Source organism: Trichoplusia ni, chromosome 3, assembly GCF_003590095.1.
Source record: "Trichoplusia ni isolate ovarian cell line Hi5 chromosome 3, tn1, whole genome shotgun sequence".
In the NCBI taxonomy this organism is placed as follows: Eukaryota; Metazoa; Arthropoda; class Insecta; order Lepidoptera; family Noctuidae; genus Trichoplusia; species Trichoplusia ni.
Window position 1 is genome coordinate 2,890,005 of NC_039480.1, and position 17,979 is coordinate 2,907,983.

At 37.0% G+C, this 17,979-nt stretch overlaps 2 protein-coding genes across 2 annotated transcripts in view; one reads left to right on the top strand and one right to left on the bottom strand.

Annotated features, from left to right (window-relative positions):
* Positions 1-17,979, top strand: part of LOC113508891 (nucleolysin TIA-1) — a 172,017-nt gene that overhangs the window by 14,900 nt on the left and 139,138 nt on the right. The gene's annotated exons all lie outside the window — the stretch shown is intronic.
* Positions 8,765-15,794, bottom strand: LOC113508893 (pancreatic lipase-related protein 2-like). Its single transcript, XM_026892061.1, has 8 exons — positions 15,711-15,794; positions 13,715-13,895; positions 12,089-12,237; positions 11,516-11,599; positions 10,863-11,009; positions 10,215-10,401; positions 9,408-9,545; positions 8,765-8,852 (listed from the first exon to the last, which is right to left on the bottom strand). The coding sequence occupies exons 1-8, from the start codon at positions 15,760-15,762 to the stop codon at positions 8,795-8,797; spliced, it is 996 nt and encodes a 331-aa protein (XP_026747862.1). The 5' UTR covers positions 15,763-15,794; the 3' UTR covers positions 8,765-8,794.

Sequence of the window (17,979 nt, forward strand, 5' to 3'; positions counted from 1 at the left end):
TGAGCCCTTAGTATTTTTTAAACCACTCCCACGCTAGTCAATAATTCAATATTTTTATGACGTTCAAGTCACATACACAAGACACCCAGACTCAGGACAAGAATTCGTGGATCACACAAATGCTTGTCCTACGCGAGGATCGAACTACCATCGCGTTTGATGTGGTGACGTCAACCTCGGCTATCGCGGTCTTGTGGTCTCCACTTCAGGACTCGTCTGCTGCAACGGTAATCAATCCTTCAGCAGACAAGGCCATTCCATTGCCTTTACAGCTTTCTAACTCTACAAGGTCTACTGATTATATGATGAATGTAAGTTCGACTCGCCCGCCGCGTCAGCTCATGATTAAGGACTCCGGTTGGGTCCGAAACTATTCGGGCACTCCCGATAAATACGCGTGAGTAAACCGTTACAACTTTTAATAATGTATCATTCTCACGATAGTCACTATTAAAATATGTCTCCTGTGTAAAGAATCCTTAAAAACTATGGGAAGGTGCTACATTATAAACTTTAATATATTAATATATAATCTATACTAATATATAAAGCTGAAGAGTTTGTTTGTTTGTTTGAACGCGCTAATCTCAGGAACTACTAATCCAAATTGAAAAATTCTTTTTGCGTTGAATAGACCATTAATCGAGGAAGGCTTTAGGCTATAAACTATCACGCTGCGACTAATAGGAGCGAAGATACAATTAAAAATGTGAAAAATAACAGGGCAATTATAAATCATAACTTATATCTTCTACCCACGGGGACGAAGTCGCGGGCAACAGCTAGTTTATGATAAAATCAAAAACACGGGGAATTACTCATACACCTATATTGCTGTGTTAATTAGAATACGTCATAGATAATATTGTTTATATGTTAAAATCATAGCTAGTGGCTAATCTATAATAGCCAGTAATAATAATAATAGCTAGTAATAATAATCGTCCTAGTCTTTCCCAACTATGTTGGGGTCTGCTTCCAGTCTAACCGGATTCAGCTAAGTACCAGTGTCTTACAAGAAGCGACTGCCTATCTGACCTCCTCAACCCAGTTACCTGGGCAACACGACACCCCTTGGTTAGACTGGCTGTCAGACTTTTTCAAGCTTCTGACTACCTGTAACGACTGCCAAAGATGTAGGAATAACAGCCGGGACCCACAATTTAACGTGCCTTCCGGAACACGGAGGAACTCGTTATGACAAAGATGGTCACCGATCTACGGACCAACCGCGTCAAGCATAGCTTAACCTGTGATCTAATCACTTATGCGGTTATAGCTTAGCCACGAGCTCCTCCAATATAGTTTAATCCAATAAGTCGATATTGTAGCAGGAAAATGCTACAATATAAATTAATAATGATAGAAAAAGAATCACGGGGAATTACCTACACGTCTATAATGATGTATTGATTCTAATAAATCATAGAAAATTTGCATTATCATAATAATCAGATGTCTATAACATGTAAACTTAATAGATAAAATCTATTTGAAGGATTAGTTTGAGTCATTTTATATATCGCTTTATAAATTCGCAGATATCATAAACTAGATGAAGAGTTTGTTTGTTTGAACGCACTAATCTCAGGAACTACTGGTTCAAATTGGTTCTTTTTGTGTTGAATAGACCATTCTTCGAGGAAGGTTTTAGGCTATATACCATCACGCTGCGACTAATAGGAGCGAAGATACAATGGAAAATGTTAAAAAAAAACAGGGCAGGTATAAATCATAACTTATATTTTCTAACTACGTGGAGCGAGTCGCGGGCAACAGCTAGTTTAGAAATAAAATTGGTCGTCCATCAAATGTTTCAACGTAACAACGGTTTGCTTAACATCAATAATTATTTATGTGTACATACAGAAGGATAATGTCGGAAAAAAAACAACCTTTATTTATCGTGGTTTATGAGATACAGTTTGGTGAAAGACGGCTAGACAGATGTTCCTCAGTAATAGGGTGTCGTTTGTACCGTTTTCGTATGGAACCATAAAAAGCCTGTGTACGCAGAGTGTATTGTAAAGGTGACTTTGTCTGCGAGGTAATGAAGGTAAAAGTTAGGACATTTTGAGTTTCATTTTTAATTCATTAATAGTAGATTGCACGCATTTTCTCCCCGTATTGTAACATATTTCGTTACTGCTCTACAAAGCGATGATAATATTATATATCCAATACCCTTCCTGAACAAGTGGGCTATTTAATCGGACCAGTCGTTTCTGAGATTAGTACGCTCAAACTAAGGCAGAAAACTAAATTCCTAAAATAATGGATAACGGCCTGGATTTCTTTAAGTGTCATGCAAGATGGTTGAAAGGTATTATTATTTGATTTTCCTCTCTAGCTAGTCGATTTTTACAGACTAAAATCCTGACTAATACGCATACTATCAGATAATTTGATAAGAAATACGTGTGGATATTATGTTATAGATAATTGTGATTACGTTTTGTTTGGATTTAATATTATTATTTACAAATTGAGGAGCTCGTGGCTAAGCTATAACCGCATAAGTGATTCGATCACAGGTTAAGCTATGCTTGACGCGGTTGGTCCGTGGATGGGTGACCATCTTTGTCATAACGAGTTCCTCCGTGTTTCGGAAGGCACGTCAAATTGTGGGTCCCGGCTGTTATTCCTACATCTTTGACAGTCGTTACAGATAGTCAGAAGCTGAAAAAAAGTCTGACAGCCAGTCTAACCAAGGGGTATCGTGTTGCCCAGGTAACTGGGTTGAGGAAGTCAGATAGGCAGTCGCTCCTTGTAAAACACTGGTACTTAGCTGAAACCGGTTGGACTGGTAGCCGACCCCAACATACTTGGGAAAGGCTAGGCCGATGATTTACAAATTGATAGCTGAAGAGATAACAGGTCACGGTATCGAAAACCGCGGCGCAGAGCAGTGCATGAGCGCACTCTCCCTCCCTAAGGCAAATGATAGACAGACGGCATTTCAAATGCAATCCAATTGAAAATTGCAGTTTGAATGCAATTGACATGACTGTAATAGAACTACAAACCAAACGCAGAACTGCAATCAGGACTGTAGTTAGGCTCTAGACAGACGGGCCGCATTTCAAATTCAATCTAACCAGATTCCCGGGCGGTAGAAATAGGGGTTTATGTCGTTTGTCCATAGGACCATCGACGGGGGCACAATTCGTGTAGTGAATGTGGTCGGCACTGGGACCACATTCACTCACACAGGTAGAGAGGCCGATGAAGTCAAAGTCAAAGTAAATAAATAAATGCGGACAACATCACATACATTGTTCTGAACCCAAAGTAAGTTGCTAGAGCACTTGTGTTATGGAATTCAGATACAACGAAGGTACCACAAACACCCAGACCCGAGACAATGTAGAAATGTGAATTTTTACATTGACCCGACCGGGGATCGAACCCGGGACCTCAGAGCTAGCGACACCTTGAAACCGGTGCGTACGCCTCTGGACCACGGAGGTCGTCATTCAAAGTCAAATTCTTGTATATGGCACTTTTGAACGTCAAACAATTTATCTATACAATATTAAAATCTAAAGTGTCAGTCTGTCGGTCAGTCTCCTATTGAATTTACCGCATGGACTTTACGCCTCACCAGTTATTGGTCGACGATGCCCTAAAGTCGGTGCGTGTTGAATTTCTTAGACAAGGACAGAACGAGACCGAGATCGAGAACTATTAGACAAGGACAGAACGAGAACGCGATCAAGAACTCTTCTTTAATGGAGAAAAGCAACTAAAAAGCATGTTTTGAAAAAGAGCTAAAAAATATCACCTTGGCCTAAATTGACGTCACAAATATTTATCAACGATTACCTATCAAAACCTCATTTGTCATAAGATTATTAATTAATAACATCCATAATACTATTAATAATACAATAATGCATTCTTGCATATCGTATGTGATAAACCGACTTATTAAAATCACACTAGCTTGAGGAAAAGGGACAGAGCTATACATTGCGTATCGCCCTATCTCTTTCTAACAGCTGCTTTAATTTTTCTTCTAAATCTGGTGCAGAGTCACTCAGACTCATTTTTATAGGTATTTCGTTAATGGTTATTATCAAAAACATTTAAAGGAAAGATTATTATCATAACTTCCACGAATTGGATTTATCTATACTAATATATAAAGCTGAAGAATTTGTTTGTTTGAACGCGCTAATCTCAGGAACTACTGGTCCAAATTGAAAAATTATTTTTGTGTTGAATAGACCACTCATCTAGGAAGGCTTTAGGCTATAAACCATCACGCTGCGACTAATAGGAGCTAAGATATAATGGAAAATGTGAAAAAAACCGGGCAGGTATATCTAAATCATAACTTATATCTTCTACCCACGGGGACGAAGTCGCGGGCAACAGCTAGTAATTAATATGTATTATTTAAGAATCGTTTACTCGTGCGTATTTATCGGAATTAATTAATTTGTTTTAGATCCTATTGGAGTCCTTAATCATGAGTCTATAATTTTTTTTTTATTAAACGACTCCCACAATAAGCATAAAATCATTCGCGGGGGCTTTCACACACATTCAAGTCACATGCACAAAACACCCAGACTCAGGACAAGCATTCGTGGATCACACAAATGCTTGTCCCACGAGATCGAACTAACACGTCGCGCTCAGTGGGTTTGGCGTGGTGACCTCAACCACTCGGCTATCCGTGAAGTCTTGTGTCAAAACATCTGCTTAAATCACAATTACATTGTTATTCAAGTCATTGCTTGAGAAAAATCAATAGTTGAGGAAAAACAGTTCCCTTAGATTTTAAAAGGCAAAGAAAAGCGTAATTGATTTAAGAGGGGAGACTTTGATTCAAAATTCAAACGTTGTCTTGCTTTATAAAATTAAACATCGAGGATCACACAAACGCTTGTCCTACGCGGGGATGGAACCTGCGACACGTCGCTCGCAGTGGATTTGGCGTGGTGACCTCAACAATTCGGCTAAACACGCAGTCAAAATTGTTTTTATCGAGATGAACTTTCTTCTTTGACGGGCCTGTTGGTCTAGTGGTTAGTGACCCTGCTATACCGGAGGTCGTGGGTTCGATTCCCACCCAGGACAAATGTTTGTGTGATAAGCACGATCATTTTTTCTGTATCTCAGTGTAATTTATTTATATTATGTATATATTTAGAAATATATAAGTATGTTTATCAGTTGTCTAGTACTCATAATACAAGCTCTGCTTAGTTTGAGACAAGATGGCGTTGTGTAAAAGTTGTAGAAAAAAAGTAACACATATAGATTCGAAAAGACATACGCGTGCCGGTATTCAAACCTACGACCTTTATCTTGACAAAAAACGTTTATATCTCAGACTGCACTGAAGAATGTGCCTACAAAACAATGATTTTGAAAACTGCTTATCAAAATTTTATAATCCGCTATTAACTAATCCAGTCTTCTTGTCACCTCACGCTAGATAAAAATAAGCTTATGACTATATGATTATGATGAAACTTTTTTTTAATTTACAAAAATTTTAATCGATTAAGTTCATCCCAACATAGTTAGGATAGTAACAAGTTGGCGCACGGATGGTGATGATAGAATCGAATTTTACAAGGAGCGACTGCCTATCTGACTTCCTCAACCCAGTTACCTGGGCAACACGACACCCCTTGGTTAGACTGGCTGTCAGACTTTCAAGCTTCTGACTACCTGTAACGACTGTCAAAGATGTAGGAATAACAGCCGGGATCCACAATTTAACGTGCCTTCCGAAACACGGAGAAACTCATTATGTCATAGACGGTCACCCATCCAAGGACCGACCGTATCAAGTGTAGCTTAATCTGTGATTGATCAACTTGTGTAGTTGTAGTCTCAAGCGATGTGAATCATATTAAAGATAAAATAAATTCTATTTTATTGTAAATAGACAAACGGTCTGAAAACTTCAATCAATAGAATTAGGTACCTACATCGTTTTATCTGACAGATTAGATTAGATTGTAATTAGTCGATGATTAAAAAGGGTTATATAATACTAGCTGTTGCCCGCGACTTCGTCCCCGTGGGTAGAAGATATAAGTTATGATTTATACTTGCCCTGTTTTTTCACATTTTCCATTGTATCTTCGCTCCTATTAGTCGCAGCGGTGGTTGATGGTGAACGATGGTATATAGCCTAGAACCTTCCACGATGAATGGTCTATTTAACACAAAAATAATTTTGCAATTTGGACCAGTAGTTCCTGAGATTAGCGCGTTCAAACAAACAAAAAACTCTTCAGCTTTATATATTAGTATATATAGATTGTATTTCTATCTTAGTAGTTTTATTAATTTGATTTTGATATGAACGATTGTGGTTTAGAAAATCGACTTTTTTAGTTGGCGTGGGTATAAGAAGTATTAAAGTAAGACCAAAAAAATAGTTAGATGACATCACGTTTTTTATAGTTTTAAATAACTTGCAGGAAAAAAATATTCGGGAGTCGTCATTTATGACATAACAAAAGCCAATTGCTTATAACAATCTATTTAAATTAAACTAAACTAATATTTACATTTTTAAAACTATGTATCAATATAAAAAGAAAAATATACATTATTTACAAAGCGTCAAAAAAGACATCCTCATCCCTGCCAAAGTCGGGAAACGTGCCCAGAAGGCTGGCTGCATTGCCACGTTGTATGGCAATGCTAATTCTTTGGGCAAAATATAGACCAGCCTTCTGATCACGTGTAGAGTCGACCAAACGCTTGATATAGTTTTAAAGATGTAAACATTCGTTTCTTAGATTTACGCGAATGTTAGACATTGAAATGAAACTACTTTTACGGATTTTATCGCGGTTTAATTTTAGATTTTAGTTCCCGACGTTTCGTAACCTTTGCAGGTATCATGGTCACGGGCAGATTAAAATCTAAAATTAAACCGCTATAAAATCCGTAAAAGTAGTTTCATTTCAATGTAAATATTAGTTTAGTTTAATTTATTGTAATGAATAGGTTGAATGTTTAAAATGTACAGATTGAAAAAAATAATATTTATAGTCTATTTAAATTAATAATTTATATACTTTTTACGTCACGTTATATCATTTAAATACTTTTTAAATACTATTCGGTTTGCACTTAACTATCTCCTTTTAATACTGATATAAAGATACCATTTGATCGATGTGTGTTTATTTTTTTTATCTTTACACATTTATATGTTTTCGTAAATTATAGAAAAAACGTAATTGTTATTATCTTAATTTTTTTAAAGCCTTTGATTCACATATTACTTCAGTTGATCAAAGTCAAAAGTTTTTATTTCAAATAGGCCGTTTTTCAGGCACTTTCGAAACGTTACATTACTGACTCTAGTTGCACGGTTCCAAAGTGTCATTCTTATAGAGAAGAACCGGCAAGAAACATAGTGAGTTGTAGAGTTGTTGTCTCTTTTGCTACTGGCTATGGTAATATATGTCTGTCCCTTTCTTAATTGAAGCTTTTAAATTAATTAAGACCACAGACTTGCAGTTCTATGTATGGATTCATTTTCACGAGGTGCAGGTTCCAACCTAATGCTATCAATGTGACTTTTTAAATTAATTTACATTGAAAAATTATTAAGAAATCTAAAATCAAACGTTTTTAAATGTCACTCCATTCAAATTATCAATATCGCTCCAGCCGTTTTTATACTTGTTAATTACATTGTCATTGAATTTGAAACTACCCTGAAAATTTCAGCCTGCTAGCTTATCGGGAAGTGCCTCAAAATTGAGTTGCAAAAATCCAACCGGAACGACAAACAAACAAGAAAAGTGAGTGTATAAAAACGTGGGAAAATCAAGCACAGATAAAATTCAATGCATACATTGCTTTAGAAATCAATTTGTCTTAAATTTCAATATGAAAGTCTTGAAATAAATCTTAGAAAGAGATAGCAATTGGGCGTGGCTTGCTTTAGATTTCTTTATGACATTCTTAAGAGCTAGAGAGAGACAGATAATAAGACGTTCTTTCTTATTCGGTGAAGTGTTATTTGGGTGACATATTCGGTATTATTGATAAGAAAAAATGGATGAAGAAATTTAAATAGATTGGGAAGTCTATACTCAATACTAATATATAAAGCTGAAGAGTTTGTTTTTTTTTTTGTTTGAACGCGCTAATCTCAGGAACTACTGTTCCAAATTGAAAAATTATTTTTGTGTTGAATAGACCATTCATTGAGGAAGGCTTAAGGCTATAAACCATCACGCTGCGACTAATAGGAGCAAAGATACAATGGAAAATGTGAAAAAAACAGGGCAGGTATAAATCATAACTTATATCTTCTACCCACGGGGACGAAGTCGCGGGCAACAACTGTATAACATTAATATCGGAATTAGTTTATTCAGTTTAGAAACATATTATACCTTTAAGTGAGTAATAATTGTAAGTACATAACTGGGTAATTTGAGTCTCAGAAACAGCTGTAACGATTTTGATGAAAATTAGCAAAAAGTTTTCGGGAGCGATAAATCAATCTGTCAAGAAAATATTTTTAGAAAATGTGTTTTTATTCGTGTTTTTATCCGACTTTGAAAAGGAGATTATTCTCAATTCGTATTTCAATTTCTATGAACAAATTATGTTCATTCTTTCTTCCAATTTACGTAAAATGACTGTCATCTTTTGCCACGAAAATTTCGTCAAGGTTGGGATAGTTTTTTTTTTTGAAATCTAACAATCTCTTCAGCTTCAATAAAACGCTTATAACTTTAAAATTAAATTTATTAAATAATATCTATTTGTTTAGGCACTGTTGATTCTTGAGGTCTTAACCCTGGGAGAAAGGCGGGGAAGCGTTGGTGGATAGCGAGTAGATACCCTTGGTTCTGAAACAGAATACAAAACGAAAATACTAAAAAATATATAAAAAACCGACATTTTTAATTTGTCACTCCATAATTTTTTTATCAAAAGCGTTTTTATAGATGTAAATTGCATTGCAATCGAGTTTGAAGCAACCCTGAAAATTTCAGCCTGCTAGCTTATCGGGGAGTGCCTCAAAATTTATTTACAAGAATCCAACCGCAACAACAAAAACCCAAGAAAAGTGAATGTATAAAACGTGGAAAAATTATCATCATCCATCATCAAAACCTGGAATCAAGGATGTGTTCGGAAGCATCTTGAGTTCGATCCCCGCGTAGGACAAGTATTTGAATGATCCACGAATGCTTGCCCTCAGTCTGGTTATCTTGTGTGTATTAAAAAAATCATGTCCTGAAAAGTCAAGTCACATGCACAAGGCACCCAGACTCAGAACAAGCATTCGTGGATCACAATACTTGTCTAACGGGGATCCAACTAACATGTCGCGTTTGGTTTGGCGCGGTGACCTCAACCACTCGGCTATACGTGCAGTCAATTTATGTTGAAAATCTTACCCAGTCTTGGGCAGGAGTCCTCCCATTCTGATGGTGTCGGGACCGGAGCAGGTCTGGGCCTTGGCCTCGTCAAGGTTGTTGCACTGGGTAGCGGTGAAGCCTCCAGTTGCTACTGACTCTCCGACGTAGAAGTAAGACCTGGAAAGGAAGGAGAAAATTTGAAAATTGATAAAAGACACGCACACGCCCACACACTCATCATCATCATCATCCACAGCCTTTATCCTCCCACTGCTGGGCATAGGCCTTCCCTTTCTCGTGCCAATTTCTACGGTCCTGTGCTAGCATCATCCAGACTCGACCCGAGACCTTTATAATGTCATCGACACACTATTACATACATATACACGTACACACGTACACACGCACACACGTAGGCACATACAACCACTCCATTAGCTTAAGTTTTAAACTAATAGCTTTTAACCTAGCTAGGAGAACAGCACCTCACCTCCTTGATTTGTAATTAAACATGTACACTTTTGTAAAATCAATCATGTACTACTACTACAAATACCCTTTTTGAAACAAATAAAAAAAAAACAAATTTTTACTTGCAGTTTTGGCGTCTAGATTCGCATGGGTTTTTGGGGTTAACTTTATCTTTTAACTTGAGCATGAAGCGGTAACAAATAATACGGTCGTTGACTGTGGGTCGTAGTAGCAAATTCATCATCATTTGGTATACAAAATACAAATTTACCGACCTCCTCAACCCAGTAAACGGGGCAACACGATGCCTCTTGGTTAAACTGGTTGTCAGACTTTCAAACGAGATTACCAGATCATTTATTACTATATTCTTACCTGTAATGGTCGCAAAGAGCAGTAGCACATCCAGGCATGTTGACTCCACCGTTGGGGTAGATATCAACATCACCTCGGGGCTGCTCCATACCAATGTTGCCGATGTTGGTGTGAATAACCTCAGTGTAGACGGCGTCAGAGGCCTGGATAGCTTGGCTGTTCAGCCAACGGGCAGCGGGGTCCATAGCTGGAAGATAAGACCAGATTAGTTGGGACTGCATGAGAAAAGGCCTGTCTGAGACATGCCTACACATTATGCAGGGTTTTTTTTTAAATCATCTTGAATTTCGATACCGAATTGCTTGGATAGTTTTACATATTTCAACATTATTTGGTTCTTTCAAGATGCGATAGCCTAGAGCTAATCTCAAGTTACGAAGCACTGACTTTTCTGAAGATTTGTGCCTTTTAGAAATAAATATCACAGCTTCCGAATTTCGGAAAGCACTGTTTCCGAAAATATGACCTTGTTTTAACACTAACTATCGCAAGAATTATTCATCATTAAATGATATAACGTTTTACTCACGCGTATTAATCTGGATCGCCCGACTAGTTTCGGACCCAACAGGAGTCCTTAATCATGAGCTGATACCCGATAAATACTCGTGAGTAAACCGTTGCATCCTATTATTTGGTTATCCTTACCGGTAATGTATCCAACTTGTCCCAGCAGAGTCCTGCCGACGATACCAGCTTGGTGGGCACCCACACTGTATCCAAGCACGTGGTAGTTGTTCAGGCTGGCGCCAGTTTGGGTGTTGATCCATTGAATGAAACGGCCGACGGTACGTCCTGGAATAAAAGGAGAGAGAAATTAGATATGTTTTCTCCTTTTTGTTCAGGAAAATATGCTTAATTTTGTTATGCCGGCCAGAGCCCACAATGCTCCAAAACTAGACTTAATCCCTATGTACCTACCACCTAAGTTCACATTGTGGAATGCAATAAAGGGTATTAGTGCAATTATGGGTAAGTATTGGGTATTGAATGCTGGAAATTCAGGCTTGTGCCCAGTAGCTAAGTATAAATAACAGAGAGATAAGATGTGTTTTATCCTTTTTCTTCAGTAAAAAGAAAGGAGAGTTGTATTAAATTAAATAATTTATTTTACTTGTGGTCAGCGCAACATGTCTTCTTCTTCCATACCTTTCCATCTGACGTCATCTCACAAGAAACACTCTTTGCAGCCATATCGTCTTACACAATCCATCCATCGTTTCTTTGGTCGTCCTCTTCCCATATATCCATCCACAGGCATGCTCAACTTTATAATGGATAAAATAATTGTGAATACAAACCAGAGCTGATTCCGTTCAGACCCCAGTGGGCGCCTGCTCCCCAGTCTACGACGATGACGTTCACATCACCAGCCAGTAAGAAAGCTGAAATAAAAAACAATGAAATTAATATTCTATTCCTGGATCCCAGCAATAGAAGATACAGACACTGGATAAAAGTATTAGTGCCTGGATCACATCCACTGATTGTCGCTATCTGGAAATCTGTAAATTGTCATTTTTTGTATGAAAAAAATTGTCAATTAATTTAACGGGAACTTATTTGGCGGTGGTGAAGCAGGGCCTTAGTATGTTTGTGTGCTAATATGTTAATATAATATATTATTTTTTTAACAAGACAGCCAGGGAGCCAATCTTGAAGAAATTGTCAGACCTAAGGACTATTTTACGTTAAATAAAAATAGAAGTAAGAAAACCAGTTCGTCCAGTCCAAAGGTCTAAGGTAATAAACAAAAAAGTATTGAAACCCTCCTTTTTGAAGTCACTTGACATTTCTTTCAAAAGCCGTGGCTTTTTGAAGTCTATTGAAGTCGATTTCCCTTCGAAAACCTGTTGCCAGTTGTATGAACTTACCAGGAACGAGAACAGAGTTGAATCCACTGAGGATGTCTCCAAGGAAACCGTGGATGAGGATAATGGTCCTCTTGTTCGGGCTGAAGTTACTGGAGGCCAGGGACTGGGCGTTACCCTCGACGATGGGCTGGCTGATCAGGGGGTTCGACCTGTGGAGTAACAGGCAGAGTTAATATAGGTAGACAAAGTTCCATGTGATAATAGTGAATGGATTTGTGAGTTATTTAAAGAGAGTTTTACAATTAGTTTATAGAAGAATGGAAAATTTTGATCGAGAATTTCTACTTTCACCATAATACAACAAAAAAAATCATATACTTAGAATATTTTTTTTTAATTCTTATATTTCGAATCCACATTCTCTGCGATGTCTGTCGAAAAAAACAGAAATATGTTACCCTTTATGTTCTATTCAAAACAATATTTCTTACTCACTTTAAGTTGTAAAAGAAATTTAAAATGTAACGATTCAAAATCAAAAGTCATTTATTAAAATTAGGCTACTAAGTAGCACTTTTTGAAGGTCAGGTTACATTGGACAGCACCCAGTCTCGCCCACGCTTCACCGCTTCCTAAGTGCTTTTGCTGTGAGAGAAGAAACAGAGAAACAAACTCCCCAGCAATGTCTCTCCGATTACAATATTATTATAGAACACAATAACTGAATAAGCAACTAGATGCGGTGCCAAACAAACAAATATTTTCCGTCACGGTGATTGCCATGTTAACTCATCATTGGCCTAGCCTTTTCCCAACTATGTTGGGGTCGGCTACCAGTCCAACCGGTTTCAGCTAAGTACCAGTGTTTTACAAGGAGCGACTGCCTATCTGACCTCCTCAACCCAGTTACCTGGGCAACACGATACCCCTTGGTTAGACTGGCTGTCAGACTTTTTCAAGCTTCTGACTACCTAGTGGTTTCTTAGGTTTACGCGAATGTTAGACATTGAAATGAAACTACTTTTACGGATTTTATCGCGGTTTAATTTTAGATTTTAGTTCCCGACGTTTCGAAACCTTTGCAGGTATCATGGTCACGGGCAGACTGAGATGGCGTTCGTCTTGACAGAAGATGTTGCTCGTTCTACCTTCATATTTTAATTAATTATTTGTGGTCCGACCTACGCAGTATGAGCTCACTGCGCTGCAAGACATCAAGACTAAAATCTAAAATTAAACCGCGATAAAATCCGTAAAAGTAGTTTCATTTCTGACTACCTGTAACGACTGTCAAAGATGTAGGAATAACAGCCGGGACCCACAATTTTACGTGCCTTCCGAAACACGGAGGAACTCGTTATGACAAAGATGGTCACCCATCTACGGACCCACCGCGTCAAGCATAGCTTAACCTGTGATCGAATCACTTATGCGGTTATAGCTTAGCCACGAGATTGCCATGTTAACTGATAGTTATCTATTTATTTATTTAATTATCACACTAATCTACCATTACAGGTTACTTAACCTAATGCGGTAGCTAGGACTAAACAAAGGTCTAAGTATTTATGTGAACTAGGGTTTCAAAGATTGAATTATTATGCACATAGTTGCAGGTCTAGATTCCAGCAACTGTTTGAATATGTAATTTTCTGTTAAAACGATACAAAAAAGAAATCTACCAACCTAGTGTACAAATGATATTCATTATCAGTATCGGGGTTGTATCTCGCGTTCCTCGCAAGGTCACTGGCCTTGATCCAGCTGTCGACCAGGTGGGGGACTCCATCATCATCACGAATGTAGCCGTAACGAAGACCCTCTGGGTCCAGCTTGGCGATCACGGGGTCAAGGCCCGCGGGCAAAGCTGTGGAGGAAATTGGACGAGTTTGAACCAATGTGTTGAATGCGTTTAAAATTGTCCATCGTACTAGCTTTTTTGATCATTTGTTCTAGTATCTGGGTGTAATTTATCTATAATATGGAATATGGATGTATTTAGAAATATATAAGTATGTTTATCAGTTGTCTGGTTACCATATCACAAGTTCTGCTTGGGTTCAGATAACCGTATGTGAGTTGTCCCTGGATATATTATTATATTATATTTTCAGAATATTGGGGTCGGGATCTGGTTTAACCAGATTCAGCTAAGTACCAGTGTTTTACAGAGCGACTGCCTATCTGACCTCCTCAACCCAGTTATAGACAACACGATAATATACCACTAAATTTGGTCTCAATTCGTTCGCTGATTTTTGCTTGAAAGTGTTTTTAATATCCATCTTAGCTGACAAACTTTATTGCGTTTATAATATTAACAGGAAAAAATATCTAAGTATCCTGTACTATAAAGTATTGCTTTGGCTATTATTATTTTACTTTAAAATAGGATTTAATTATGAAAAAAAAATGGAATCCCAGTTGTAACTGATTCTATCTATCAATCTATTTCAAAACCTAGTGCATCGATTCTGACAAAACTTTCTTAGGTATAAAATTTACCTATATCACAAAAAATCATCACAATCAGATTGTTAATTAAGGAGATTAGGCCGATAAACAGACGTACAAAAAAGTCGCACGAGTAAGATTAGAAGTTAATAAGATTGCAAACTAAGCACGTTCTTAGATAATCGAAATTGTTTAGGTATTATAAAAGTCGGGGAAAACCAAATATGATAACAAATGAAAACATAGACTTCAGAATAATTAAAATGTGTTTCTTACTTAACTTGTTGAATTGTTCTCTATTTTAAAATGAATAAAAATAAAAATCTAAAATCGCACGTTTTTAAATGTCACTCCATTAAAATTTTATCAAAATCGGTCCAGCCGTTTTTGTAGTTGTAAATTGCATTGTCATCAGGTTTGAAGCTACACTGAAAATTTCAGCCTGCTAGCTTATCGGGAAGTGCCTCAAAATTGAGTTGCAGAAATCCAACCGGAGCGACAAACAAGAAAATTTATTGAATAAAAACGTGGGAAAATGTTTTCATAATTTCATAGTCGAAAACTATCCTATGCATTAATTCTGGTTATAAACTATCTATGTACCGAGTTTCGTCTAAATCCGTTCAGGGGTTTTTGGGTGACAGAGTAACAAACACACAAACTTTTGCGTTTATAATATTATATATTATTACTATCGATGTTTAATTGATATTGGTGTAACATAAAAAAAAACAATTCAATTAGGTAGGGCCATCTTGGTCTACTCAACCTTACTGATAAAATAATAATAACTCAAATAAAGTTTCACACAACGCCATCTAGTCTCAAACTAAGCAAAGCTTGTATTATGAGTACTAGACAACTGATAAACATACATATTTTCTTCTTAATACATACAATAAATCTTAAATTACAACCCAGACACAGAACAAATTATAGTGATTTTTATAATAACTACCGTGAGACTGATTCATTATTAAATGATGTAACGGTTTACTCACGCGGCCGCTGACGTCAGTTCGACTCGCGATCCCGCCGCGTCTGCTCATGATTAAGGACTCCGGTTGGGTCCGAAACTAGTCGGGCTACCCCGATAAATACGCGTGAGTAAACCGTTACAACATTTAACAATGAATCATTCTCACGACAGTTACTATCAACGTATCACCCTTTAATGAATTCCAAAAGAAAGTACGGTGATTAATTGGTTATTAGTAAGGGTGCCTACCTGACGCAGCAGCGATTGTAGCCAAAATCACCAATCCGAAACGGAACGCCATTTTGCAATGTGACGTTTTTTATTTTTCACATTCATTTTATAGTAAGGATATAGATTCTTGATAGTTCTTAATCTTTAGATAATTATTATCTTTAATTCATTTTTAATTATTGTTTTGATATAATGAAGTTTTGAGTGCGTGTGTCCGTTTGTATTGTTATTAAGAGACCAATACTTTCGTTAAAAGTTTAGATGATGATATTAAACGTAGCTTTAATATTATATACTAGCTTTTCGCCCGCGGCTTCACCCGCGACAAGGTCGGTTATATCGCGTTTCCAAGAGAAATCTTCAAAAGTCCGGGATAAAAACTATGCTATGTTCTTTCTCAAGGTCAACTCTATCTCTGTACGAAATTTCATAAAATCAGTTCAGTCGTTTGAACGTGAAAGCGTAACAGACAGACAGATAGACAGACAGAGTTACTTTCGCATTTATAAGATTAGTACTAGGGATTATGTTTTGAAATAATTGGCGATTAGCTCGTCCCTATAACTGCATAAGTGAATAGAATAGCTTAAGGTACCCGGTCGGTTCGTAGATGGGTGACCATCTCTGTCATAACGAGTTCCTCCGTGTTTCGGAAGACACGTTATAGTGGGTCCCGACTGTTATACACCGTGATTTTTTTGTCGTCTCACAAAAGCAGCCCAGTTCATGTATCCAATGACTAGAAGATATTCATGATAAAAAAAAGGTATTTATGAGATTTGAATAAATTTAAAATGTAATTTTCATTCAATATTTTGATGCAATTCGTAGTTTTTTAGAAACACAGCTCTGTTGCGAGCGCGGTCCGAGCCTTGTAACAATGGTGAGGGGCGCGGGCGGCAGCGTTTTTAAGAGTATATTTTAGATTTCTCTTCTTTAATTTTTCTTCATTCTTATTATCTTAGTTGACGATAAAAAAAATAATAATCGCGCCTAGGGGTATTTTACGTCGAATACATAAACTGGGCTCCTTTTGTAAGACGACTAAAAAATCACCGTGTATATGTTTGAGATACAGATTCGATTCCAATGCAAGGAGTCAATGTAACTTTTTAAAACTTATATGTATTTTACTGAAATATACTTTTAAAAATGACAAAAACGCCGCCGCCCGCTCCCCTCACCATTGTAACAAGGCTCGGACCGCACTCGCAACAGAGCTGTGTTTCTAAAAAACTACGAATTGCATCATAATATTGAATAAAAATTGCATTTTAAATTTATTCAAATCTCATAAATGCCTATTTTTTTATCATGAACGTATTGTAGTCATTGGATACATAAACTGGGCTGCTTTTGTAAGACGACTAAAAATCACGGTGTATAAAATCCTCAAAAAAAATAAGGCCAAAACCACGTTATTTCCAAGCATACCAATAACGTACCTAAGACCCATTAATAATTTAATCAATAAACTGATTGCATGTTTATCATTAACATTATTATAATCTCTCTACGCATGACTCCAACGAATCATAATACACCACAGATTGGTACCTAATGAGGTCTGCATTCAGTCCATTACGTCTTTTTATTTTTGATAATATATTTTTAAAACATATACGACTAGAGAAATTTAATGACGAAAATAATTAAAACGACTCACGCACTGAGTAATTTAAGCCTTTCATCGCGGAAGGTTTCACAAACATTCAAGTCACATGCACAAGACCCCCAGACTCAGGACAAGCATTCGTGGATCACACAAATGCTTGTCTTACGCGGGGATCGAACGCTCGACAAATCGCTCACAGTAGGGTAAATATCAAGGGATCGTCCTTCTGATGAAGGTGAGGTAATTAAACATCATATATTCCGTTTTTTATTCAATATTTTTTTAAAGTGGACTTCTAAGTACTTCACTTTTAATAACTAAATAGTCTAACTAAAATTTCCCAACTATGTTGGGGTCGGCTTCCAGTCTAACCGGTTTCAGCTAAGTACCAGTGTTTTACAAGGAGCGACTGCCTATCTGACCTCCTCAACCCAGTTACCTGGGCAACACGATACCCCTTAGTTAGACTGGTTGTCAGACTGTCTAGCTTCCGACTACCTGCAACGACTGCAAATATGAAATATAATGAACTACGTAATATTCGTCCAGTCAGTGACTGAATACACGTTTCATAGGATAATTGACCAAAAATATGTATCAAAGATAAGATAATGGTAGATGCATAACAATATTGGATACGTATTTCTTATTTATTTGCAAATTAATAACTAA